Here is a 27,929-nt window from a genome sequence, read left to right as displayed (position 1 = left end):
CCGCGCATGCGCAAAACCACCTCCGCGTGCCGCGCGTGCGTGGGAACCTTCTGTGGTCGGCGCCCTGCAGCTGAGTGGCAGCTTCCCCCCGGGGGGTTTTCCGCAGTGCGCCGGAGAGGCGGGGCCTGCGGGACAAGATGGAGCTGCTGCAGGTCCTGAAGCGCGGGCTGCAGCAGGTCCGCGGCCACGGCGGCCTCCGCGGCTATCTACGGGTTTTCTTCAGGTAAGCGGCCAGAGCCATGCTCTTGGCCTCTGGGGCTGGATTTGTGCTGGCTGGTTTCTTGGAAAGTGGCCCGGGCTTGGGTCACCTTGGAGAATCCGCAGCTCTTCTCAAGGACAGTCTTTGCCCGCTTCCCCCGGGCCGAAGTCTCTGTCCGGGGGCCTCCCGGAGACAGGACCAAAGCCGGCTCTAGAGACAGAGCCATGACGCGGAGGCGAGAGCATATGGGCTGCACCCCTGCTCTGCTTCCTGGAGAGCAGTGAGCATTGCCAAACACTCACTGCGTGACCTTGGGAAAGTTTTGTTTTCCTCCTTCGCTGGCCTTCACTTGCCTTCCCTGTACTGTAAGGAGTTGAGCGAGGTGCTCACAGTGAAATACTTGAGCTTCCAGATTTCCTGAAGTTTTTTTGCTAACTCCGTTGCCTCATGGCCTAGGGATAGTAGATAAAAGTAGTCTTGTAATTTGACGATATTGCATCTATCTATTTAGTGTACTTTAGGCACATCAGTTAGGTCAGTTTCTCTTTTCTTGTGCTGTAATGGCACTAGGACAACAAGGGCAGGGATTCTAGAGCTCTTACCTGAAAGCTGATTCTCTGACAATGAGTGGCCATGAACCTGGGGATGAACGCTAGAAGTATACAACCAGTGACCATACCCAGCACCTCCTCATTTTTCTAGCTGGCACAGCTGCCTATGTTTGTGAAAGTTGGTATTCTCACTTTACGTGTGTGTTGTGAACAAAGAATCTTCCTAAAATGTCTGTTTTCTTTTGGACATTCCCAGGGCAAATGATGTGAGGGTTGGCACATTAGTGGGGGAAGACAAATATGGAAACAAATACTACGAAGACAACAAGCAGTTTTTTGGTGAGTTCAGTATTTTTTGGTATAAATAATGGGAATGAGATTGGGATTTGATTTGACTTTGTTTTCTTTAATGTACAAGGAACTTTTACAAAGTACTTGTAAAAGGATGAAGAACTCAGTAGAAAAAAGAAAAAGATAATTCACAGGAAAAGAAAACTAAATGAACAACAAAGGCATGAAAACGTGCTCATCTTCACTCTTTTTTAAATTTTATTTATTTATTTATTTATTTTTGGCTGTGTTGGGTCTTCGTTTCTGTGCGAGGGCTTCCTCTAGCTGCGGCAAGCGGGGGCCACTCTTCATCGCAGTGCACGGGCCTCTCACTATCGCGGCCTCTCCTGTTGCGGAGCACAGGCTCCAGACGCGCAGGCTCAGCAATTGTGGCTCACGGGCCCAGCCGCTCCGCGGCATGTGGGATCTTCCCAGACCAGGGCTCGAACCCGTGTCCCCTGCATTAGCAGGCAGATTCTCAACCACTGCGCCACCCGGGAAGCCCCATCCACTTTTAATAGATAAAGAGATTGAGTCTCATAAAACTTGCCTAATATACACTGATAATAAGTGACAGTCTTGTATAGTGCAGGGAACTCTACTCAGTACTCTGTAATGGCCTGTATGGGAAAAGAATCTAAAAAAGAGTGGATATATGTATAAGTGATTCACTTTGTTGTACACCTGAAACTAACACAACATTAAATCAACTATACCACAATAAAAATTAAAAAAAAAAAAAAAGTGACAGTCTTCATTAAAATCCATGTCTTTGCCTAACAGTTTTCTAAATTGTGGTTATGCTCTCAACTATTTCACAGAAATCTTTTAAAGAATGCAGCGTGCTGTTTTGATAACATGAGCTGTTCTACTTATCTAACAATCATATATAGTGTTTGCTTATTATGTAATAATTACCAGTTTCCGAAAGGATCTCTGGTGGTTGTTTAAAAATATTTATATGGAAACATATAATTCAAGTGTGATTGCTGTGAATACATTTCTCCTGCCCCAGTCTTAGGAGGAGCACTTTTCTCCTGAATACCCAGAACAGCTGGAAACATATTCTCTCCCCTTCCCTCTCTGATACCCCCTTGGAGGGGGAGCTGGGGGAGAAGTAAGGGTTCTCCACTGTGAAAGGGCTGAGCCCTACCCACACAGTGAGTCTCAGTCCCCATGCAAGGATTTTGCTGAGGCGGCCACTAGGTTGTTGATAAAAGCTTGCCTACACTTCCTGGAGTTTCCCTTCAGTAATACACCCAGGGCTCTAGTTCTCTAACATTTCTCTTATGTAAGAGCATATAAAAGTCTTTTCTTAATAAAAAAGGTTGTCTTCTTTGATGTTATGCAATTATAATTTTTTGAAAAGGTTGTTTTTATTTCCTCACATCTCTCTAAACTACTTGTTGATCTTTCCATCCAGGCCGTCACCGATGGGTTATATATACTACTGAAATGAATGGCAAAAACACATTCTGGGATGTGGATGGAAGCATGGTGCCCCCTGAATGGTGAGCTACATCAACATTTTATTTTATTTCACTTGGCAATATTTGTTTCATTACACAAATATTTGTTGTATATCTATTCTTAAGTTAATCAGTGTTGTTCTGAAAGCATCTGTCCCAATTGCAATGGCTGCATCACTAGTTACCCTAAAACTTAGTACCTTAAAACAACAATAAGTATTTATTTTGTAGTTTTTGTGGGTCAGGAATTCAGACAAGCCACATCAGGGATGGCTTATCTCTGCTCCAGGATGTCTGAGGCTTCAAGTGGAAGACTCAAAGGCTGGATAGTAGAATCATCTTGTTACTGAATTACGTCCTATGGACCCTGATTGAGATGGACACAGCACAAACTTTACTCAGTGGCCAAAGAATGGAGAAGTGGGAACTATGTTCACAGATCAACTTCTCGCCTAGGTGGCAAGAGGGATTTAATTTTGTAGAGTAAAGACAAAGGGAGGAGGAGTGAGGCTAGTGATGGGGAGGCATATGCATTAGTCTACCGGGAAGGGCAGGGCTCCCCCCACCCTCAGGGTGTGGGGTGCCACTCCCTTTTGATCCTTTTTTGGTCTTTAATGTCTGGTCATGGCTGCCAGTAGGTGTGTCATATAATATGCTAATGTAGAAAAAATCAATGTATAATCAGACTCTGGGTCTGTTGGAGTTCAGATTCATTGGCTGGTCCCATCTGGTTCCATCTGGGTTTTTGTTTGTAGCTTCCTTTATTATCTCTGGACCCTTTAACTGAAGGATTTATATTCACTCCTGCTAGAGGCAGGGGTGAGGTGGAGGGGGTGGCAGGTTTTGATCAAGGACACTCCTGCCAGAGGTGGGGGTTGGAGGGTTTGAGCAAAGACATGCAGCAGCTCTGGCAACAGTCTGAAGGTGTGTTCACTCAGTGTCTGGCAGTTGATGGTGGCTGTTTAGCTGGGGGCATGGCTGGGGTGTTGGATTGGAACACACTCAGGTAGCCTGAGCCTGCTCAGGCAAACGCTCTGAGACAGAGCGCCAGGCAGAAGCCATGTGGCCTTATCTGACTTAGTCTTGGAAATCATCCAGTACTGAGTCCGCATTCCCTTGGTCAAGGCAATTAGAAAACTCCCCCCATGTTCAACCAGAGAGGTTACAGACTATCTCTTGATGGAGGGGTGTCACCAATCATATTATATGTTGGGATATATAATAGTGTGGCTGTCTTTGAGGGAACACAGTGTGCTGTAGTATCACCTGGCCATAGTGAAGAGAAAGGCTAAAAGAACTCTGGCTCTGATCTTATTTGGCAGTTTGACTTAAAGCATTAATTCCTTAACCTCTCTGGAGCTTGGATTTCTCATCTGTAAATTGAGAGCCCCCAAATTCCTTAGGTCTCTAAAAACTGTGATTTTTAATATGCCTATTTTGAAATGAAATTTTAAATGCTCTTACTTGAATTACCAAATTTTTAATAAACTATTTCAAAGCAAGTATTTATATCTATTTCATAGGTTGTTGGTTGATACACATTTAAACTCTAGAGAGCCTTTCTAGTTGGTCTAGAAAATTTCACAAAAAAAACCTAAAAATAAGTGTCAGGTTAACTGTGATATTTTATTTTGGTTGAACTTGATCATCAGAAATAGTTCTGTGCTCTATTGAGTAGAAACTAGGATAATCTCAGAGTACTCACTTTCATTCTAAAGGCTCAAGTAGAAATCCAGGCATGTAACATAAGTGAGGGAAGTACAGATGTGAGACAGTTGGGGGTATTGGGGACTGTATTGAACTGAAAAGCACATACTCCATCAAAGAGGGCAGCAGCCCTGTTCACTCTCTCCAGTTCCATCAGGTAAGAATTCAGCCAAGGGTTTCTAGATATGATTTTTCAAGAGAAAGTGGAAATCTGTATTTCTTTGTGAGACTTCTTGGTTTTAAATGTTTATTTTAAAGATATTTGTCAGTTTAAATACAGCACTGTCCAATAGCACTTTCCGTGATGATGGAAATGTTCTATATCTGTGCTGTCCAATAGCGTAGCCACCAGCCCCACGTGGCCCAGAGCACTTTGAAATGTGGGTAATGCAACTAGGGAAGTGAATTTATTTTATTTAAATTGAATAGGCTGGGCTTCCCTGGTGGCTCAGTGGTTAAGAATCCACCTGCCAGTGCAGGGGACACGGGTTCAAGCCCTGGTCCGGGAAGATCCCACATGCTGCGGAGCAGCTAAGCCCGTGTGCCACAGCTATTGAGCCTGCGCTCTGGAGCCCCCGAGCTGCAACTACTTAGCCCGCGTGCCACAACTACTGAAGCCCGCGCGCCTAGAGCCTGTGCTCTGCAATAAGAGAAGCCTCCGCAATGAGAAGCCCACGCACTGCAACGAAGAGTAGCCCCCACTCGCTGCAACTAGAGAAAGCCCGCGTGCAGCAACGAAGACCCAACGCAGCCAAAAATAAATAAATAAATTAATTAAATCTATAAAAAATTAAAAGGATAAATTGAATAGGCTACTTGATTGGACAGAATAATTTTTTAAAATAATATGTGAGCTAAGCAAAATATGTTTGTAAGATTTCACCTACCTCTGGTCCACTACTTGGACTAATTAGAAGCATTTACTCTTGTCGGTGATGTAGTTTGAAGACCACAGTATTGGATTCTGTCTTTAATAAAACTCATTGGCTCTTAACATGAGAAAGCAGCACTGATGTTACATTTGAGGCTGGATTTTTGTGCTCTTTTTAATGGGAAATAATAACCTGTGGTCTGTTAAAATCTGAGGAGCTGTCTGCCTTCTCAAAGGGGCATTCTGTATATACGTTGGCACTGTTTGAGACCAGGATCTCAAAGTGGAGTGTTGGCTTTAGGAGGCGAGGTATCCTGCTAGTTTTCATTTGTTTGGTTGTTTTGGGGGAAGGGTTGGTCCTAAGAGTGTGTGGAAGGCCTGTGGGCTGTCATGTTCAGATTGATGGCCATCTCCTTCAAAGCACCTATCTAGATTGGGGACTGGGGGAGGGAAAATTATGTGGGCTGAAACACATTTTAAATTATTAAATAGTTAAAAATCTGAAATGATAAAAGTACTATGCAGCCAAGCAAGTCCTTTTATATATAAGATCTGAGATCACATAAAAAAAAGAAGCTGAAAGCTGTAGAAGAAGATAACATCACCTGCTGGGGTGATACCTGAGGGCAGTTGAGGATACAAAGCTGAGTTTCTTTGTGGAGTGGAGCCTCCTAAGGTCTGAGTACCTTTGATGACCCTTGCTTGTAAGGGAAGCTTAAAGGCTTGTGATGAGTCTTTGTAGGGAGAAGTGGTTCGGATAAGCTCAGCTGTTTGTTTCTCAGAACCCCCTTTGCTGAGTGAGTGCAATACATTGTAGAATTCTAACCTTACCTTTGATTTGATCCATGAATACATTTGAAGTTGGGTTGATTTATCTTTTATTAGAGAGCCAGGTATTATCTTACATATAGAGTAATGAATTACAAATACAATTTGTCATCTTTATTCATTTACATAATTATTGTGTACCTACCAGGTGCCAAGAACTATTTTGGGCACTGGGGATACAACAGTGAGTAAAACAAAGTCCTTGCTCTCATGAGGGGAAGCAGAAAAACAAATATGTTATATATTTTAGGCAACAGTAAATGCAAGGAATTCATAAAGGGATAAAGAGCAGTGGCCTTCTCTTTTAGGGGAGGTGGCTGTTTTATACAGGCGTTAAGGAAGGCTTCTTTTGAGGGAGTGACATTTGAAGAGGGGAGGAGGGGGGTGGGGTGTGATGAAGAGCTCCAGGCAGCAGAAACCACCGGTGCAAAAGTCCTGTGTGTTTGAGATGTATTGCTTGTATTCATAGAACAGCAATATGGCCAGTTTGGCTGGAATGGAATGAGTGAGGCGAAGATGTCAGGAAATGAGGTAGGAGAAATAGCTAGGGCTTTCAATAGCTACATCTACATGTAGATCTTGTAAACCATGGGTAGATCCGTTGGCTTTTTTTTCTAAAGTTCTCTGGAAGTCACTGGAAGGTTAGGTAGGATGTGATCTGTTTTACAATTTTTTAAAAATTGGGAAAAATCCCAAACTTTCTGAAAAGTTACAAGTATTTGAATCATTTCAGAGTTGCGAAAATGATGTCATATCATGGCTGAATACTTTAGAGTGTAATTCCTACAGCCAAGGACATTCTTCTACGTTACCACAATATAACCATCGAAGTTAGGAAATTAACAGTGATGCACCAATGCTGTCTAATCGTCAGACCCTCTTCAAGTTTCATCACTTGTCCCAGCAATGTCTTTTATAGCAAGGGAATCTGGTCATGCATTTTATGTGGACCTCATTTCTCTCTAGCTTCTTTCACCCTGGTTTGGTTCCTCACCTTTTCCTTGATTTTTATGATCTTAACACTTGGGAAAATTACAGGCCAGTTGTGTTGTAGAATGTCCCTCGGTATAGATTTGTCCAGTGTTTCCTCATGACTAGATGGAGGCTATGCATCTTTGGCAGGAATGTCACAGAAGCAGTGTCAGATTCTTGTTGCATTCTATTAAATGCCATCTAGTTTTGATTTGTCTCATTACTGAACATTTCTATCACTTGATTAGGGCGTGTGTGCCAGATTTCTCCATTCTAAAGTTACTCATTTTCCCTTTACAATTAATTAGCATTTTGTGGGGAGATACTTTGAGGTTATGCAACTATCCAGTTACTCGTCAAACTTTATTTATATCAATATGAACTGTCATTTTAATCAATGTGTTGTAATCCATTACTATAATTCGTTATTTTATTGCTCAAATTGAACTCAGTTTGATCAGTGGGAACCCGTTCAGTCTGCATTTGGGGTCCTTTTGAAATATCCCCCTCACTCTTGGAGCACTTTCTTGCTTTCTGACAAAAGGTGTTCTAGGTTCATCTTATATTTTCCCTGCCCCACCCATGAAAACAGCCATTTCTCTGAGGACCCCTGTGTTTATTTTCTTACTTGCTGTTTTTCAGTAGAGAATAGTATTTAGAAACTAATATCTGAGTGCAAGGTATGCTCATTGCTGTTGGTGCATCTCAGTGGACAAGCTCAAATGGCTGTAATGATTGTGTGTGTGTGTGTGTACATTTCTATTTCTATATCTCTCTTTTTCACCTTATATATTGAAAACCATACGTTGACAGCAATGCCACTGAATCCAGTCCAATACCGCAGGTTATGTTCTAGTTTTCTCCCTTTCTGTATATGTATCTGTTTCTCTTTTATTTAATAGAGTTACTTATTTGATGAATTCCACTGTAGGTAACAAAGTTCCCATTGCTGCCTTCCCACCTCCCCACCACTGGCCTCCCTTCTTACCTCACTTTGCCTCCAACACCCCACATCAGCTTGCCACCCCCCTCACCCCATGTGGATGCCCTCCTCTCCCCATTCAGGCTCTGTCACCTTACTGGGCTGTTGCCACACTCATCATCTCCACCCCCCATGCCAAGCAAAGACAGATGCCTACCTTGATTGCCCCCACCTAATGGCTCTTGGACTCTGATTTAAATGTTTAAAGCATCCCTGTGATTGCTGTGAATAGAGGAAGGGAGCCTTGTGGAAGTAGGCTGATTACTTAGGGAACTATTTATGTAGTTGTCTGGGCCAGCTCCATCCAGAGATGAAGGAAGTTGGATAAGGTGTCAGTAATGTAGGTTGTGAGATTTGGAATTGTATCAGTTGTCTACTACTGTGTAACAGATTTTTTAAATTTAGTTTAAAACAATAAACATTATCTCACCATTTCTGTGGGTAAGGAATTTGAGTACAGCTTAGCTGGATGCCTCTGGCTTAGAATCTCACAAGGCTACAAAGAAGATATCATCTGGGGCTGCAGTCATCTCAAGGTTTGAATTTGGAAGGATCCACTGCCAGACTCATTCACATGTCTGTAGACAGACCTCAGAAAACTTGCTTCCGAGAACACTCATGTGGGCCTCTCCACAAGGCCACCTCATGACATGACAGCTGGCTTTCCCAGAGTTACAATCTGAGAGCGAATGACAGAGAGCACCCTAGATGGAAGCCACAGTCTTTTTAAACTTAATCTCAGAAGTGACATCCCACGCTGCTGCTGTATTCTGTTTGTTAGAAGTGAGTCAGTAAATCTAGCCCATACTCGAGAGGGGATTACACAAGGGTGTGAACACCAGGAGGATGTGGTCATTGGAGGCCATCTTAGAGGCTGCCTACCACAGGGACATATTTTGAAGTAAGATGGACTCAACAGGATTTGCTGATGGTTTGGATTTTGAGAGAAGAGGGTAACTTCAATGTTTTGGGCCTGACCTATTTGTGGCACATTTACTGAGAAGAGGAAGAGCAGGCAGGATGGGGGAAGCAGAATGGAAGGGGTAATCAAGAGTTCTCTACGAGATGCCTGTTAGACAACCAAGTGAACATGGTGGGTAGACAGTTGAAAACACTAGTCCAGAGGTCAGAATAGAGGTTGGTGCTAGAGATAGGACTTGAAATGAGATTTCACCTAGTGTAGTATGCAGTTTTCGTAAATCATGGGTAAAAGGTTTGAGAGAATCTGATCTTCAGTTAAATGTTACCCTGGAAACCAGATGAGATTGTATCAATCATATTGCTGGATAAAACTGATTCCTGACTGGTAAACTGCATCTAGATTGAGAGGATTTATAAATGCCTGATGAGTTAGCTATGTTTGGGCTTCCCTGTCTTGCTGCTCTTAGAACTAGCTTGTCCCTTGTGGCAATGGCAATCCTGAAGCCATGCCCATGGAGTTGTTGTTAGTAGAGGTGTTAGCTTTTGTGGACATGAAGCTTTTAAGTCAGGGCAGCTCCTGCACCTGCCTGATGTGGCTCTCATCTCCCTTGAGCCTGTGCTGTGTCATCTAGGGAGTCAAAGAAAATAGCTCCTGGGTGGCTAGGTGGGCTGTCACCTGCATGAACTACTGCAAAGGCTCCCAGTGAGAGGAACACCTGATGCTTCCCAGTTGGCAAGCTGTGGTTCCTGTCCTCTGTCCTTCTGAGTTTTCTGGTGCCCAGTGTGGCCTATGATGGTCTTTGAGTCTGTTCAGTAGCTACATAGTCTCACCTGGGGAAGGCTTTCTCTTCAGAGCCATCAGTGTTTTTGGTAGAACCAGGGAATATCTTTAATGAACTTCTGTGGCTCACTTAACGTTCCCTGATCTTGTGGGAACATTAGAAATCTTGTGCGTTTGTCTGTTTTGTCTCAAGGCTTTCATTTTCTTTGAATGTGTCAGCAGTCGGTAAGGTAAGGCTGTTAGGTCTACCAATAGATAAACAAAAAGTATTCATGGTGGTGCAAACGTCTGGGATGGGCAGGGGAGCTACACAAACCTTGAAAATAAAAAATTTAAAAAAATTATTGCCTAGAACCTAGCACAGCACCCAGCTTACATATAGTTCATTCCATTAAATGAATATTTATTGAGCACCCCACTATGTGTCAGGCACTGATGGGTTTGTATATTCATAGTAGTGAACAAAATATATGATCCTCTCTTGGAGTTTATAGTCACTTTAATGAATACTAGCTGGTAGACTAATACTATACTATAACTTAGTGTCTGTTATTTTTCTTTGTTACAGTCCCTTCCTTTTCTTCATTTATGGGGTCAGCAATGAGATTTTAATTTCTTCTTATTTAAACTTGATTGAATAGAATACTCAAAGTATTTCAGTAGATTACAAGTACTGTTTTATACCACTTTTGATTGTCCTTAATTTTTAAGTTAGCTAATTGCTACCATCTATACAGTAATGCTCAATAATCTTTATTTTCATTTTTATGGTAGTAAACCAAGTAAGTAATCAGTATCTACATGAAATTTGACAAGATAAAATGTTGTTGAATACCGGTAGAAAGGTAGAAAGTTTGGGCTATTTTTTGCATAGTAGTATAAAATTACTGTTTTCACTTACATTAGGAGAAACAAAGTTTTTTGTGTATGTGGTTTGAAGTATTGGAACTCTGAAATCCTTTGAACCAAGTTAAAAAAGAAAAAAACCATGGCTTGCCTGGATTTTTCTTTACTGTGTATGTACTTTTTTCCCACTTGGTGGCACCTTCTGTTCATTTTAAGTAATATGTCTTTCCTTCCTCCGTGTAGTGCACTAGTCTCTCCTCATATATTAATTTTTCTTATTAAAATTAATGTTTAAATTACTCAAGTAATACATAAGTACTTTTTAAAAAAATTATAGCATATGTTAGAAAGTTTTTGCTTTTTTTTATGGAACTTAATTTTGCCCTTGAAGATTTTTCCAGTGCCATGGTGACATTGGTAACGGTTTTTCTCTTGTAGGGTTAATTTATTTAGGATACTTAACATCGTTGTGGTCAGCTTTTTTTCAGTTGACAATATGTTCTAGAAGCCTTGTAGAGAAGTAAGGTGGCAGATGAGGAGGATTACTTGGAGGTGACAGAGAAGAATCAAGGATGATTCTTAGGTTTGGGGCTTGAGAGGTTGGGTAGATGGTGGTACCATTCATTCAGATGGGAAGACTGGGAGAAGGGTAGGTTGTGAGGGTGGAGGGTAGGAATCAGAAGCTTCTTTTTTGGATGTACTAAGTTTGAAATAACCTGTCGGAAATCCAAATGAACAGTTGTGTTAAGTAAACAGCAGGATAGATAAATCTGGAGCTTAGGACAGAGGTCAATCCAGCAAAGAAGAATAAGATGTAGCTACTAGCAAAGTAAGAAGGAAAGCAAGAGAGGTTAGCATTTCAACAAACATGGGAAGTCTAACTGTATTGATGTTTGCTGAGAGGTTAAGTAAGATAAGGACAGAGAAGTGTCCACATTTGGCAATATGAACTTCATCGAATCTAAATGGAATCTGTTCTTGAAAAAAATGTGGAGAGATCAGAAAAGTTTAAAAGAATCTGTCAGGGGGCAGGGATAATCCATATACACCCCAAAGAGGCAACCACTGTCACCATTTGGCATATTTCCTTTAGTCCTTTTAAATAAATTTTTGTGTAGTTGTTGTGTTCATAATCAGTCAGTTTTATTTTCTGTTTTTTCTGTAGATAATATAAGCAAGCTTCCATGCTATTACAACAGTCCTTATAATCATCATTAAAATATTTTTTCTGATTATAAAAATGTACAATTGTTATAGAAACTTGGAAAATCCAGAGAAATACAAGGTACAAACAAAAATAAACTCTAATTCCTTGGCCAAGGAATAAGCACTGTTAACATTTTGTTCACTGATTCAACAAATACCTGAGTGTCTGCTTTTGAGTAGAGAAGGAATGTTTTTAAAGGTTCACAGTGTGGAGAACAGGTTGTAGTTCATTGGTCACACCTTCTTTAGAAGAAGGTTTGTGATTAGAAATAACTATATATAGATATATGTGTGTATACATATGTATTTCTTTATTATACACAATATTTTGTTTCTCTTCCCCCTCCCCTCATTTAATATATCACAATGTTTTCCCCATTTCACTTAATATTCTACTTGTCAGTTTTGAGTGTTTTAGTATCTTAGGGGCTTTGTCTATAGACAGGATTAATGGCAGTTTGGGTTTAAAATGAATATTCTATTTACTATAGCTGCAAATTTTAAAACATAGTTGTTCTTAAGCTTTGAGGTTCTATTTATAAATAGGATAACAAGATTAGTAAATTGAATATTTTTGCAGAAAGATAAAGAACAATCATATTCTCTTGTTCTTTGGTGAATGTTTGATAAACTTTTAATGGAAAGGATTAAATTCTCCTAAAGAGTTATCTCCATTTGCAAGTTTAGTTAATTACATCCATTTAAGCATTTTAGGGCACATTTATAAATGTAATACATTTGATTTTTTAAATATCTTCAAATGCCCAGTGTAGGTAGATTAATGAACCTATCAAGCAAAATGTCCCTAAGCCCTTAAATGACTCTTGTTTATGCAAGCCAAAAATTTAAGGGTCCTCCTCAACTCTTTCTCTAATAACCAGCCTATCAGCATGTTCTTTCTGCTTTACTTTCTGAATATATCCCATGCCTGATATACCTATGGCTGTTACCCCAGTCCAAACCACAATAATCTCTTGCCTGGACTTCTACAACTGCCCAACTGGTTTGCTTACATTCTTACAATACGCCAGTATTCCCAACATACTAAGTGATTAGGGTGATGATTTTAAAATGTAACTCGGATCCCATCAGACCTCTGCTCAGAACTCTCCACTGGCTTTCCATCATGGTGAGAGTTAAAATTCCAACTCCTTACATGGTCTGCAAGGAGTTGGAATGTGATCCTGGCCCTTCCAGGTCTGCGTACACTGCCCTGTTCACTGCCCTGCTACCTTTTGACTTATGAGCCATATTGGTCTCCTGGCTTTTCCTGGAGCGGTGAGCACACTCCCACCTCAGTCGCTTTGCACTGGCTGTTTCCCCGGGTGTGGCGCGGCTCACGCTCCTCAGACGGCCTAGCTAAAAGAGCCCTGTCCTCCTCTCACACTGTGTCCCCTTGCCCTGCTCTAGTTCTTTCCTTGGTAGCAGTTACCTCTGCCTGGCATTTTATTGCGTAGTATTTACTTTATTGTTTTTCCAACTACCATACTTCTTGATGGTAAGAACTTTGTTCACTGTTGTGTTGCTAATGCCTAAACCAGTGTCTAGCACGTGGTAGTTGCTCAGTAAATATTTGTTGAGTGAAAGGGGACATACTGTTTTACTTGAAACAACTTTTATTTTGCTTTTTGGCTACAGTAATTTTATTTGCTTCTGGTAGCTGATCCAAAAATGGTATGTCTTGTCACTTCTTTTATAGCTTTTGTATGAATTTGAAGCTCATATTTACCTCTAAATTCCACTCTAACTTCAACCTGTCCTTTTTAATACCTTGTCCCACTAAATTGTATCTTATAGCCTTTTAAAATATTATTTTCCTAAATAAATTGCCATCTCTCAATGCCAGAGAATATTGTCTTCTTCCTCTTGATGTATCTGCTTAATCTATCCTTTTTCAGGTAGTAGGTGTTGTGTAAAATACTCTGAACTGAATTAAAATGAGTGTTACTCAGTACAATGTGTTGCAAGCTTCTTTTCAAAATAGATCCTTCCTAATGTTTATTTTCTGCTCCGGAAAATCAGAATATTAAGAGGCTATGTTCTAAGAAACTATAAACTGCATGTTTAAGTAGATATTCCTGTATTACAGAATGTTACTTTATAACCTTTCTCTGTTAAAATGTGCTAATTATAAGCAGAAGACAAGATTGTTTTGATTTTTAAAATTCAGCTTTTGTTTAACACATTTCATTTACTATGCAGTGCTTCTGATTCTAACATTTTACAAAGATGAGTTGTTGGAAAATTTTATACCTGGAGTGTGGAAATAAACTATGTATTACTTTTGGTGAACAAGGAACTACTCTTTTTTTTTTTTTCTATGTAATGTCTGAAACATTTATATTAACATATTTCCATACAAATAACCCAATGAAAGTTTAGTATTAGTTGTTTTGTTTGTTTGTTGTTTTATACTGCAGGTTCTTATTAGGCATCAATTTTATACACATCAGTGTATAAATGTCAATCCCAATCGCCCAATTCAGCACACCACCATCCCCACCCCACCGCAGTTTTCCCCCCTTGGTGTCCATATGTCCATTCTCTACATCTGTGTCTCAACTTCTGCCCTGCAAACCGGCTCATCTGTACCATTTTTCTAGGTTCCACATACATGCATTAATATACGATATTTGTTTTTCTCTTTCTGACTTACTTCACTCTGTATGACAGTCTCTAGATCCATCCACTTCTCAACAAATGACTCAATTTCGTTCCTTTTTATGGCTGAGTAATATTCCGTTGTATATATGTACCACATCTTCTTTATCCATTTGTCTGTTGATGGGCATTTAGGTTGCTTCCATGACCTGGCTATTGTAAATAGTGCTGCAATGAACATTCGGGTGCATGTGTCTTTTTGAATTACGGTTTTCTCTGGGTATATGCCCAGTAATGGGATTGCTGGGTCATATGGTAATTCTATTTTTAGTTTTTTAAGGAACCTCCATATTGTTCTCCATAGTGGCTGTATCAATTTACATTCCCACCAACAGTGCAAGAGGGTTCCCTTTTCTCCACACCCTCTCCAGCATTTGTTGTTTGTTGATTTTCTGATGATGCCCATTCTAACAGGAGTGAGGTGATACCTCATTGTAGTTTTGATTTGCATTTCTCTAATAATTAGTGATGTTGAGCATCTTTTCATGTGCTTCGTGGCCGTCTGTATGTCTTCTTTGGAGAAATGTCTATTTAGGTCTTCTGCCCATTTTTGGATTGGGGTGTTTGTTTCTTTAATATTGAGCTGAATGAGCTGTTTATATATTTTGGAGATTAATCCTTTGTCCGTTGATTCGTTTGCAAATATTTTCTCCCATTCTGAGGGTTGTCTTTTGGTCTTGTTTATGGTTTCCTTTGCTGTGCAAAAGCTTTGAAGTTTCATTAGGTCCCATTTGTTTATTTTTGTTTTTATTTCCATTACTCTAGGAGGTGGATCAAAAAAGATCTTGTTGTGATTTATGTCAAAGAGTGTTCTTCCTATGTTTTCCTCTAAGAGTTTTATAGTGTCCAGTCTTACATTTAGGTCTCTAATCCATTTTGAGTTTATTTTTGTGTATGGTGTTAGGGAGTATTCTAATTTCATTCTTTTACATGTAGCTGTCCAGTTTTCCCAGCACCACTTATTGAAGAGACTGTCTTTTCTCCATTGTATATCTTTGCCTCCTTTGTCATAGATTAGTGGACCATAGGTGCGTGGGTTAATCTCTGGGCTTTCTATCTTGTTCCATTGATCTATGTTTCTGTTTTTGTGCCAGTACCATATTGCCTTGATTACTGTAGCTTTGTAGTATAGTCTGAAGTCAGGGGGTTTGACTCCTCCAGCTCCATTTTTTTGCCTCAAGACTGCTTTGGCTATTCGGGGTCTTTTGTGTCTCCATACAAATTTTAAGATGATTTGTTCTAGCTCCGTAAAAAATGCCATTGGTAATTTGATAGGGATTGCATTGAATCTGTAGATTGCTTTGGGTAGTATACTCATTTTCACAATGTTGATTCTTCCAATCCAAGAACATGGTATAGCTCTCCATCTGTTGGTATCATCTTTAATTTCTTTCATCCGTGTCTTATAGTTTTCTGCATACAGGTCTTTTGTCTCCCTAGGTAGGTTTATTCCTAGGTATTTTATTCTTTTTGTTGCAATGGTAAATGGGAGTGTTTCCATAATTTCTCTTTCAGATTTTTCATCATTAGTGTATAGGAATGCAAGAGATTTCTGTGCATTAATTTTGTATCCTGCAACTTTACCATATTCATTAATTAGCTCCAGCAGTTTTCTGGTGGCAGTTTTAGGATTCTCTATGTATAGTATCATGTCATCCGCAAACAGTGACAGTTTTACTTCTTCTTTTCCAATTTGTATTCCTTTTATTTCTTTTTCTTCTCTGATTGCCGTGGCTAGGACTTCCGGAACTATGTTGAATAATAGTGGTGAGAGTGGACATCCTTGTCTCGTTCCTGATCTTAGAGGAAATGCTTTCAGTTTTTCACCATTGAGAATGATGTTTGCTGTGGGTTTGTCATATATGGCCTTTATTATGTTGAGGTAGGTTCCCTCTATGCCCACTTTCTGGAGAGTTTTTATCAGAAATGGGTGTTGAATTTTGTCAAAAGCTTTTTCTGCATCTATTGAGATGATCATATGGTTTTTCTTCTTCAATTTGTTAATATGGTGTATCACATTGATTGATTTGTGTATATTGAAGAATCCTTGCATCCCTGGGATAAATCCCACTTGATCGTGGTGTATGATCCTTTTAATGTGTTGTTGGATTCTGTTTGCTAGTATTTTGTTGAGGATTTTTGCATTTGTATTCATCAGTGATATTGGTCTGTAATTTTCTTTTTTTGTAGTGTCTTTGTCTGGTTTTGGTATCAGGGTGATGGTGGCCTCATAGAATGAGTTTGGGAGTGTTCCTTCCTCTGCAATTTTTTGGAAGAGTTTGAGAAGGATGGGTGTTAGCTCTTCTCTAAATGTTTGATAGAATTCACCTGTGAAGCCATCTGGTCCTGGACTTTTGTTTGTTGGAAGATTTTTAATCACAGTTTCAATTTCATTACTTGTGATTGGTCTGTTCATATTTTCTGTTTCTTCCTGGTTCAGTCTTGGAAGGTTATACCTTTCTAAAAATTTGTCCATTTCTTCCAGGTTGTCCATTTTATTGGCATAAAGTTGCTTGTAGTAGTCTCTTAGGATGCTTTGTATTTCTGCGGTGTCTGTTGTAACTTCTCCTTTTTCATTTCTGATTTTATTGATTTGAGTCCTCTCCCTCTTTTTCTTGATGAGTCTGGCTAATGGCTTATCAATTTTGTTTATCTTCTCAAAGAACCAACTTTTAGTTTTATTGATCTTTGCTATTGTTTTCTTTGTTTCTATTTCATTTATTTCTGCTCTGATCTTTATGATTTCTTTCCTTCTGCTAACTTTGGGTTTTGTTTGTTCTTCTTTCTCTAGTTTCTTTAGGTGTAAGGTTAGATTGTTTACTTGAGCTTTTTCTTGTTTCTTTAGGTAGGCTTGTATAGCTATAAACTTCCCTCTTAGAACTGCTTTTGCTGCATCCCATAGGTTTTGGGTCGTCGTGTTTTCATTGTCATTTGTCTCTAGGTATTTTTTGATTTCCTCTTTGATTTCTTCAGTGATCTCTTGGTTATTTAGTAACGTATTGTTTAGCCTCCATGTGTTTGTCCTTTTTACGTTTTTTTCCCTGTAATTCATTTCTAATCTCATAGCGTTGTGGTCAGAAAAGATGCTTGATATGATTTCAATTTTCTTAAATTTACTGAGGCTTGATTTGTGACCCAAGATGTGATCTATCTTGGAGAATGTTCCGTGCGCACTTGAGAAGAACGTGTAATCTGCTGTTTTTGGATGGAATGTCCGATATATATCAATGAAATCTATCTGGTCTATTGTGTCATTTAAAGCTTCTGTTTCCTTATTTATTTTCATTTTGGATGATCTGTCCATTGGTGTAAGTGAGGTGTTAAAGTCCCCCACTATTATTGTGTTACTGTCGATTTCCTCTTTTATAGCTGTTAGCAGTTGCCTTATGTATTGAGGTGCTCCTATGTTGGGTGCATATATATTTATAATTGTTATATCTTCTTCTTGGATTGATCCCTGGATCATTATGTAGTGTCCTTCCTTGTCTCTTGTAACATTCTTTATTTTAAAGTCTATTTTATCTGATATGAGTATAGCTACTCCAGCTTTCTTTTGATTTCCATTTGCATGGAATATCTTTTTCCATCCCCTCACTTTCAGTCTGTATGTGTCCCTAGGTCTAAAGTGGGTCTCTTGTAGACAGCATATATATGGGTCTTGTTTTTGTATCCATTCAGCCAGTCTATGTCTTTTGGTTGGGGCATTTAATCCATTCACGTTTAAGGTAATAATCGATATGTATGTTCCTATGACCATTTTCTTAATTGTTTTGGGTTTGTTTTTGTAGGTCCTTTTCTTCTCTTGTGTTTCCCACTTAGAGAAGTTCCTTTAGCATTTGTTGTAGAGCTGGTTTGGTGGTGCTGAATTCTCTTAGCTTTTGCTTGTCTGTAAAGCTTTTGATTTCTCCATCAAATCTAAATGAGATCCTTGCCGGGTAGAGTAATCTTGGTTGTAGGTTCTTCCCTTTCATCACTTTAAGTATATCATGCCACTCCCTTCTGGCTTGCAGAGTTTCTGCTGAGAAATCAGCTGTTAACCTTATGGGAGTTCCCTTGTATGTTATTTGTCGTTTTTCCCTTGCTGCTTTCAATAATTTTTCTTTGTCTTTAATTTTTGCCACTTTGATTACTATGTGTCTCGGCGTGTTTCTCCTTGGGTTTATCCTGTATGGGACTCTCTGCGCTTCCTGGACTTGGGTGGCTATTTCCTTTCCCAGGTTAGGGAAGTTTTCGACTATAATCTCTTCAAATATTTTCTCTGGTCCTTTCTCTCTCTCTTCTCCTTCTGGGACCCCTATAATGCGAATGTTGTTGCGTTTAATGTTGTCCCAGAGGTCTCTTAGGCTGTCTTCATTTCTTTTCATTCTTTTTTCTTTAGTCTGTTCCGCAGCAGTGAATTCCATCATTCTGTCTTCCAGGTCACTTATCCGTTCTTCTGCCTCAGTTATTCTGCTATTGATTCCTTCTAGTGTAGTTTTCATTTCAGTTATTGTATTGGTCATCTCTGTTTGTTTGTTCTTTAATTCTTCTAGGTCTTTGTTAATCATTTCTTGCATCTTCTCAATCTTGGCCTCCATTCTTATTCCAAGGTCCTGGATCATCTTCACTATCATTATTCTGAATTCTTTTTCTGGAAGGTTGCCTATCTCCACTTCATTTAGTTGTTTTTCTGGGGTTTTTTCTTGTTCCTTCATCTGGTACATAGCCCTCTGCCTTTTCATCTTGTCTATCTTTCTGTAACTGTGGTTTTTGGTCCACAGGCTGCAGGATTGTAGTTTTCCTTGCTTCTGCTGTCTGCCCTCCGGTGGTTGAGGCTATCTAAGAGGCTTGATGGGAGGCTCTCAAGGAACTACTCTTGATTCCAATTTCCAGAATAAATCTGTATTGTGTTCACAGGTTAGCAATGTATTGGGTTGGCCAAAAAGTTCGTTTGGGTTTTTCCACAAGATGTTATATATATAATATATGCTAGAGATAGTCATGTAGAAAATTTTGAGGTTTCTAGATTTAAAAAAACAGTTTGAACCTTTTCTGTGTAACTGTAGTGAATGATGTTTGTGCGGTGGAATTGACGTAGGAAGAATTTCCATTAAGGTAGACTGAGAGAAACAGTCTATCTGCTACTAAAACATTTAGTACTTTAAAGAGAGTGATTTTTTTTTTTTAAGTGATGGCTTAAAGTGGGATGAAATGAGGTTAGAAGTAGAAGAACCTACTTACAGTCTCAAATAAATGACAGATGAATTGAGCAGGATTTTAAAACCATCTCTAGTTGTTTCGAATTAGAAGGATTTTTCTTTCTAATAGCTTTGTTTTATCTTACAAAGTAGTACATGTTTATTACAGAAAATTCAGAAAATAACAAAGCAAATAAAAGTAACCTATTATCCTACCACACCAAGATAAACTACTGTTAATATTTTGATATATATTCTTTCCATCTCCTCTTTTCCTATGCATATGTATCCCTTGTTTTTGTTTTTAATGTTAAGTGGGTTACTTTTTGAAGAAGTAGCCCAGTTTTGAATCCTAGTGTCACTATCATGGGCAAGTTATTTAGACTCTCGGTGCTCTAGTTTCCTCATTTATTAAATTGGGATAATAACATCTGTCTCATAGAGTTAAGAATTAAATGAGTTAGTATTTGTAAAGTGTTTAGAACAGTGCCTATGACTTATAAATGCTATTTAGTATCATTAAGTAAATTAAGTAAATAACCTGCTTTTTAAGCTTAACATATGGTGAGCATTTTCTCAAGTCATAAAGTATTCTCTAACATAATATTTAATGAGGCTTTAATATTCTGTCATGTGGATGTGCCCTGAGTTATTTAAGTATTCCCTATATTATTCTTGGTTTTGTTCTTTCCATGTTTTCACTGTTATATATAAAGCTTTGGTCAGCATCCTTGTATGTAAGCATGTTCCCACACATCCTTATTTCCTTATGGCAGATTCCTACAAGTAAAATTGCTGCATCCAGAAGTGTACATGTTTTATAAGTGTTTGGTACCTACTGCCAAATTACCTTCAATTTAGATTCTCAGGGTAAATACATTCAATTTACATTCTCAGGGTAAATACATTCAGCTGTATATGAGTTTGATTTCTCTGTAACTTCACAAATACTGGGTATTATTATTATTTGTTAAAATCTTTACCAGTTTAGCAAGTAAAAAGTTATATCTTATTTTCATTTGTATTTCCTTGATTAAACTTCTTTTTTGTTGTTTGCCATTTGTACTTTTTCTTTTTATGACTTATCTTTTAACATCTTTTATCTATTTTTCTATTGGATGTTTGACTTTTTCTTTCTGATTTGTAATGATAGATGAACTACTTTTCTGTATGTTACAAATATTTCCCTGTTTCTTTTATTTTTTAATTTGTTTTCAGAGTTTTAGGACATAACACTTCAATTTTTATGTAGTAAAATTACCATTTTTTTCTTTATGGCTTTGGCCTTTGATATTAAGCTTAGAAATGGTCCTTCATATTCTATAAATATCAGTATATCTTATGAATATAAATATTCACACATTTGTATCAGTGCACTATTAATCTATCAGCAATCTATCCTGATATATGGCTGGGGAAACCTAATAATTTTTTTCAACAAAATTAATTATCCTAGCATAATTTGTTGAGAAATGTTTACTTTCCCCAATGATTTGAAATGCCAACCTTACCTTATATATCCTTTAGTCTGGGGGATTTTTTTCTGTTTTATTATTGTACTTTTGTACCAAAATCTTGGTACAAAATTTTTGTGCCAATTTTTATACCATTCTAATGTTTGTGACTTTAATGTCTGGTAATACTGGCCTTCCTGATTGTTGTGAGTTTTCAGAATGTTCTTAAGATAGACTTGCAGCTGATCCTTAGAATTATAATTGTCAAGCCCTATTGAGATTTTGATTCAGATTGCATTTAATTAAAAAGAATAACTACTGAGCTAACAAAGTTTGAGTTGACTATCTTGTAATGAACTGTCTTTGGTTTTTATTGCATTAAATATATCAATCTTATCCTGTGGTTAGATGGATCTCAGGATTTTGACAGACTTAAGTGCTATCATAATCCCAACGAGTTTTCATCTATTAATTGTAATTAAGGTCCTGATCAAAATGTTCTCTTCAGCCATTGGGAAACTGTGTTCAAGCCTCAGTGTGTAACATACATGCTGTGGGACCTTGGGAAAGTCATTTCAATTCTGTTTCCACAATTTTAAAATATGAAATACTTAGTATTAAATAATACTAGTGATATGACTGATAATAATACTAGTGATATGACTGAGTGATATGCATGAGAATGTTTCATAAACTAAAGTGGGATGGAGTAATAATAGTTTTAGTATAATGAATATTTTTACCTCAAAAAACAACCTGGAGCGGGTTTTTTTTTTTAGTCATATTTTTTGAAAAATTGAAAAATCTTTAGTATTTCTTGGCTCAGTAATGTTAAGTGAAAACATCTGAAACATGAACATAGGAGCCAGCCTTGATTCCCAAAATTAATAATGTATATTATCCAAGGAAAAGATTCAAAACTGCCTATATTTTTGTTGTTGGTTGTTATTTGTTAATGTTTTATTTCTGGAAATTTTCTGAAAGGGAAAATTAAACTTTTATCTTTGTTATTAATATCCATCTTAAAGACTGTTTTCATTTGCAGTGATTTTTTATTTTTTATTCTTAAATTTTTATTTATTTATTTAGTTAGTTTTGGCTGTGTTAAGTCTTCGTTGCTGCACGCAGGCTTTCTCTAGTTGTGGTGAGCAGGGGGCTACTCTTTGTTGTGGTGCACGGGCTTCTCATTGTTGTGGCTTCTCTTGTTACAGAGCACGGGCTCTAGGTGTGCGGGCTTCAGTAGTTGTGGCACGCGGGCTCAGTAGTTGTGGCTCGTGGGCTCTAGAGCGCAGGCTCAGTAGTTGTGGTGTATGGGCTTAGTTGCTCCGCGGCATGTGGGATCTTCCCGGACCGGGAATCCAACCCATGTCCCCTGCATTTGCAGGCGGATTCTTAACCACTGTGCCACCAGGGAAGTCCCTACAGTGATTTTTTAAAATCTATTTTATACGGTATATATTTTTATTTCTTAAATTTCCTATTAGGCTGTTTAATTCTTTCTTCACAAATAAATCCCTCCATTTTGTACTTTGAATGGCTGACAACCTCAAACTTAAGTGAAGTAGTATATTTTCAAAGAAGGGGAAAGTGTTCTTTTCCTCTTCCTTTCCACACTTTTTCCTCATATACAACTGAGAATTGGATCGACCACTTATGGGATTTATTTCCATTTGAGTAGTGTTGTAATTGTGATTTAATATCTTTGTTATTAAAGATATTTTGAGGACTTCCCTGGTGGCGCAGTGGTTAAGAATCCGCCTACCAATGCAGGGGACACGGGTTCGAGCCCCGGTCCGGGAAGATCCCACATGCCGCAGACCAACTAGGCCCATGCGCCACAACTACTGAGCCTGCACTCTAGAGCCCGTGAGCCACAACTACTGAAGCCCGCATGCCGCAGCTACTGAAGCCCACGTGCCTAGAGCCCGTGCTCCTCAACAAGAGAAGCAATAAGAAGCCCTCATACTGCAACAAATACCCAACGCAGCCAAAAATAAATAAATTAATTTAAAAAAAAAAGATATTTTGACACACTTGAATATATTTGAGTACTGAGTTTTTTCCAAAGTGTAATGTATTTTCATTATATTTATCTCTTTTGTATTTATAACTTTTTGCCTTTCTGCCAGTCTCCTTATTTGTAGTCTCACTGACTTTATCATCAAGTTTAAGTAATTTTATATTTTGTCCTGTAAGATAATAACAGTGATATAAAATTGAAGTGGGTCTGATGCTAGCTCAACACAGTTTTCTAGACAATACTCTTAGTCCATTAGCATCTTTAATTAATTGGAAGAAAAATGACCCAGATGAAAACCTGTTTTGCAAAAACTCTTTGGTGTGGAAATCTAAAAGATATTATTTCTTTAGGCTTTATTTAATAATATAACAGAATGGTTATATTAGCCTAGCATACTATAAACATTTTCTTATTTTATAGTTTCTTATTCTAACATAATGAGAATAAATTGCTGTTCAGTCATTCCCTGACTCTAGCCAGTAGCCTTACTGGATGAACATTTTCACATTTTATATGTTGGTGGTAAAAAATTTCTTTTAGTTTTCTTTCTTTCTTTCTTTCTTTTTTTTTGGCCATGCCATGCAGCTTGCAGGATCTTAGTTCCCCAACCAGGTATTGAACCCAGGCAATGAAAACACTGAGTCCTAACCACTGGACCACCAGAGAATTTCCCCTCTTTTAGTTTTCTTGAACATTTTCTATTTCTCCATGAGCTCTCAGTTAAGCAACTAAATAGGCATATAAAAGCTTTGGACTGTGGTTCCTTAAATATTTTAACTTTCAGGAGTCTCGATGGCAAGTATTTGAATAAAAATCTTCTTTAGTTACTTAAGCTGACTCAAATGGCAAAAGTTAAATATTTCTGCCGTGCCTTAACTTACACAAAGCCCCTTGATAAATAAGAGCCTTGGTTTTGACAGCTAATCCCGCCTTCGAGTAGCTCGTGGAGCCTGTCTCACCACCACTGTCTCACTAGGTTTCAGAGCTCATGTTAATAGTTGTTTATTGGTCCAGGTTACTTTCACTAATCCACAGTTTCCTTTGGCGTATGTAAGAGAGAAACCAGCCCAGTGTGTACGGACTTCTTCATTCTTTATTGTGTTAGCTCATCATGATATAATTATCTTTAGACCCAAATATAGCAACAGTAATAATATTTTATCTCTTTTCTCATAGGTCTTAGCCAATTACCTGGCTATATCTATCAATTACTGTTAGCAAATATTCTTAAACTTACGTAGCATCATAAATTTTTCTCATTAGCTTTAGTCTTAGTTCTTTTACTGAAACTTCCTCCACTTGCCCCTTCCTCTGTAGCTGGGCAATCTTCCACCCCCCTTTTTTTTTCTTGGAGCTGCAATTCTGTGCCTGTCACCTCATTCCCTTTTCCCATAGGGTCATCTTTGTCTTGTGAGCTCTGAGTCTTGTTATGAATTCTCTCTCCCCTTCCTTTCCCATATAAATTCAGCTTGGCTTTCTGCTAAGTTCTACTCTTTGTCTCTTGGACTTTGATTCTTTCTTTTCTCTGTTATTAGAGAGACAGTTCTCTATACTCCAAGGAAACGCCTAGCTTTCTCCTTTAGGCCAGATTTCTGGCACCTCCAAGCAAACATCTTTTGACGAACACTTGAAGCTGAAACACTCATGAACTTTGGGCTGTGATTTAATAATTTTATTATAACAGACTGTATGTCCTCCAGTGTTCGGACTTAAGTTTGGATTTAAGATGCATGCAGAGACCCTCTTCTTCAGCAGGAGCCTCATGGGTTTCAAACTAGAGCTTCATGAACCAGAGCATCCTGAGCATACTGAAATTCCAGAATCAGCCTCTAGCATCTAATAGTAATACTGTACGTCATCAGTTCTAAAATACATTTTTATACGTAAAATTAGGATACATGTTATAATCAATAGCGTCAGTTTAGTTAGCAGCATTTTTTCTTTCTTAGAGATAACAAAATAATGGTGTATCTTAAAATTGATGGTGTCCTAGATTTGATGAAATACAATAATTATAACAGCAATAGCTAACATTTGTTGAGTACCTACTATGCACAAGAATTTTTCTAGGTGCTTTATGTGTATTGTCTCATTTAATCCTTACACCATTCTTAGTAAGAATGTTCAGATGAAAAAACCCAGGCGTAGAAAAGTTCAGCTAGTTAGTGATGGAGCTGAGATTTGAGCTCAAGCAACACAGTAGCTCGAGAACTGCTCTCTTAACCCTCGTCCCACTACACTATGCTGCCTCTTCATAACTGTCTTTTTTTCCCTCTTTAAGGCATCGTTGGCTTCACTCTATGACTGATGATCCTCCAACAACAAAACCACCTATTGCTCGTAAATTCATTTGGACAAACCATAAATTCAACGTGAGTGGCACTCCACAACAATACGTACCTTATTCCACCACTAGAAAGAAGATTGAGGAGTGGGTCCCACCTTCAACACCTTACAAGTAAAGACAACGAAAAACAATTTACATGTAAAATATGGGGCTTTTCCTGTAATTGTACTTCTGCTGCTTACTGTTAACTTGATTAAAGTTATTTGATTAAGCAATGTCTGTTGTGCTTTTTTGCCCTTAACTTTGTCATTTGTCAACTGCAAAATAGAAGCTTACAAACATGGGAAATTGAAGTAGACTTCTGTTGGGGGGCTACGTCATTTACATTTCCCTCTTGCCTGCGTGGTTGTGTCTGTGCTTCAGCTCTGCCGTGCTGCCACAGCTGATTGATAGGGGAAGACCTAACGCTGAGCTGAGCCAGATTTTCCCGTGGGAATTTGAAACTTGAATGGAGAGACAGAGGGGCTGAGACATCAGAGTTGAATGACTTTTATGGTAGCCCTGCAAGGAGAAGGTTATCAGAGGTGTACCATTTCCTGAGTTTTGGTTCTTTCATAGTTTATTTGGATCTGTGAACTATCCCAGGATCCATCTATTCTAATATATTTTTATTTCTTTAAGCTAAGTAAGGTCACTGACTTTTTTTTTTTGCTTGCAAACAAAAGAGCTTTAACTAATGTCCAGATTGGTTCCAAAGAATGGGTTGTAGGCAAAAGACCTTCAGGGAAATAAGGAATCTTTGGAACTGGTTATGTTGGGTAGGATGAAAAGGCAGTGCCACCTCCCTCTGTATTCTGGTTGGAAAGCTAGCAGTTGCAGTAATCAGCTTATCAGGCTCTTGTCCTTAATCGCCAGGATCCACGAAGCCCCTGAGGATAAGGCCCTTGGATACTGGTTACCAGCCACCATAGAACAATCTAGCGGTGATGGAAAAAGAATGCAAGGATTTTGGAGTCAGATGGTTGCTTTCAAGGGCGCTGGATAATTTAAGGGAGAGAATGAACCTTAATCCCCAAATCTCGACTCAAGGCATTGTGAAACCCAGGGCAGTGTATGACCTGGCTAACTCCTCAGGTTTCTTATGTGAAAATTAAGGGATAGAGTGGGGAGCTAACTGTTGGTATAGGGATATCTGGAAGGAATTAGAATGTCTTTTGGCTGCACATTAGTCACCTGGGGCGTTTTTAAAGCTCTAGTGGCCCAAGCTATTAAACCAGCATCTCTGAGGGTGGGATCCAGGCATCAATATTTGTTAAAGCCTACCCTTCTACCCTCCCCACCCCTCAATAATTCCATTGCAGCCAAGGTTCTGAAACCACTGAGCTAAAGAAAAAAACACACCAAACTAGTTCTGAAGACAAAGAGTTCTGAAACTTTCTCAATCATAAGAAATTAAAGTTTTCCCACAGCCTCACTGCTGAGTATCCCTTAACTTAGGGCTGAATTCAGGTTGAGTTTGGTGCCCTCAGGAGATACTATGTTCAATGTGTTATTTTGGGCAGCTGTCTGCAATTTGCTGATTGACCAGTGTAGCACAGCACCACACACTAAAAGCTGGCCTGTGCTAGACTGAGATTTCGTATGCTCTGTCTACCACTTCACTGACTTTTCTGTCAGGGCCTAAAACATTGCTTTCTAATGCTATTAGGAATAGATGGGCAAGGGAAGCTTGTGAGCAGTTAGAAGTTCTGTCCTGGCTGGAGTTCTTTCTGGGTCGGGTATGCTGGAGGTTCACCTATTAGAAAAAAAAAAATGGGTGTGGTTTTCATGGGGAGGGAGAAGGTGGACAGAGGTGGTAATTAGGGAATGGTCTGATCTGCAACAATCTCTGACTATGGTAAAGTTATCGTAGGGCCTCTAGGAATGAAAGCAACAGGCAGCTACCTTAGTTCTTAATCCAATTTTTTTTTTAAAGCCAACTTTGCAGGTCTAGGTTATAGTCACTTGAATCGAGCTAGATCACAGCTTCTCTCTTAATTCTCACACCTGAGTTAATTCTCAGGGCTAGAACCCTTGACTTAAGGGCTGTGTGATATTAATAGATATGTGTACTTAGAAAAAAGAAATATCCAAAGTTTCAGTGGATACTTGTTCCAAATTAGCACCAACTTTGGGGGGACTGAGAAAACCATGGCCTACTGATCAAAATACAGGCTATGGGCAGCAGATTGGACCCCATTTCACTATAAGCCCATGGGAACAACTGAACTCCTTCCCTTTTCCCCACCCCTTGTTTTATTTCTTCAGTTCCTAAGTGTAGATGGTTGGACACCCTTTGCAGAATCTCAACATTGGCTCCCTGCCCTGAGGAGTAAGTGTTCTTCTGGTAGGAGGCCAAGGGGAAGCCACTGGAGCATTCCTTCCTTACCAAAATAATAAGTGAAAAAGCAGTGTATCTTTGGGGTAATTACAGAGTTAAATACAACCATCAAAGGGTAGAAAGATGCAAATGTGGTCATTCCTGTCATCCCCAAATATACAGTGTACTTCCATTTGACCAGTGAGAAAGATTGATAGGTCTTGGAGGATGACAGCAGCCTTTAAGATAAAACTTAATCTTGAGGTGATCTGAATTGTAGATGCTATTCAATGTTCTCTCTCGTAGAG

At 38.8% G+C, this 27,929-nt stretch overlaps 1 protein-coding gene and 1 long non-coding RNA gene across 2 annotated transcripts; both read left to right on the top strand.

The window, feature by feature from the left end:
* The first annotated feature begins 50 nt into the window (after positions 1-50).
* On the top strand, positions 51-25,533 carry NDUFA12 (NADH:ubiquinone oxidoreductase subunit A12). The gene is made up of 4 exons (XM_082350468.1): positions 51-223; positions 1,007-1,089; positions 2,504-2,591; positions 25,257-25,533. Exons 1-4 carry the CDS (start codon positions 138-140, stop codon positions 25,435-25,437), a joined length of 438 nt encoding a protein of 145 aa, XP_082206594.1. The 5' UTR covers positions 51-137; the 3' UTR covers positions 25,438-25,533.
* LOC309609244 lies at positions 6,146-22,994 on the top strand. The gene is made up of 2 exons (XR_014233335.1): positions 6,146-13,950; positions 19,162-22,994. It is a non-coding gene; the product is annotated as an uncharacterized lncRNA (long non-coding RNA).
* Positions 25,534-27,929: the final 2,396 nt, after the last annotated feature.

Source organism: Balaenoptera borealis (genome assembly GCF_965194805.1).
Source record: "Balaenoptera borealis genome assembly, chromosome: 13".
NCBI lineage: Eukaryota > Metazoa > Chordata > Mammalia > Artiodactyla > Balaenopteridae > Balaenoptera > Balaenoptera borealis.
This window is presented reverse-complemented; position numbering and strand designations above follow the sequence as displayed.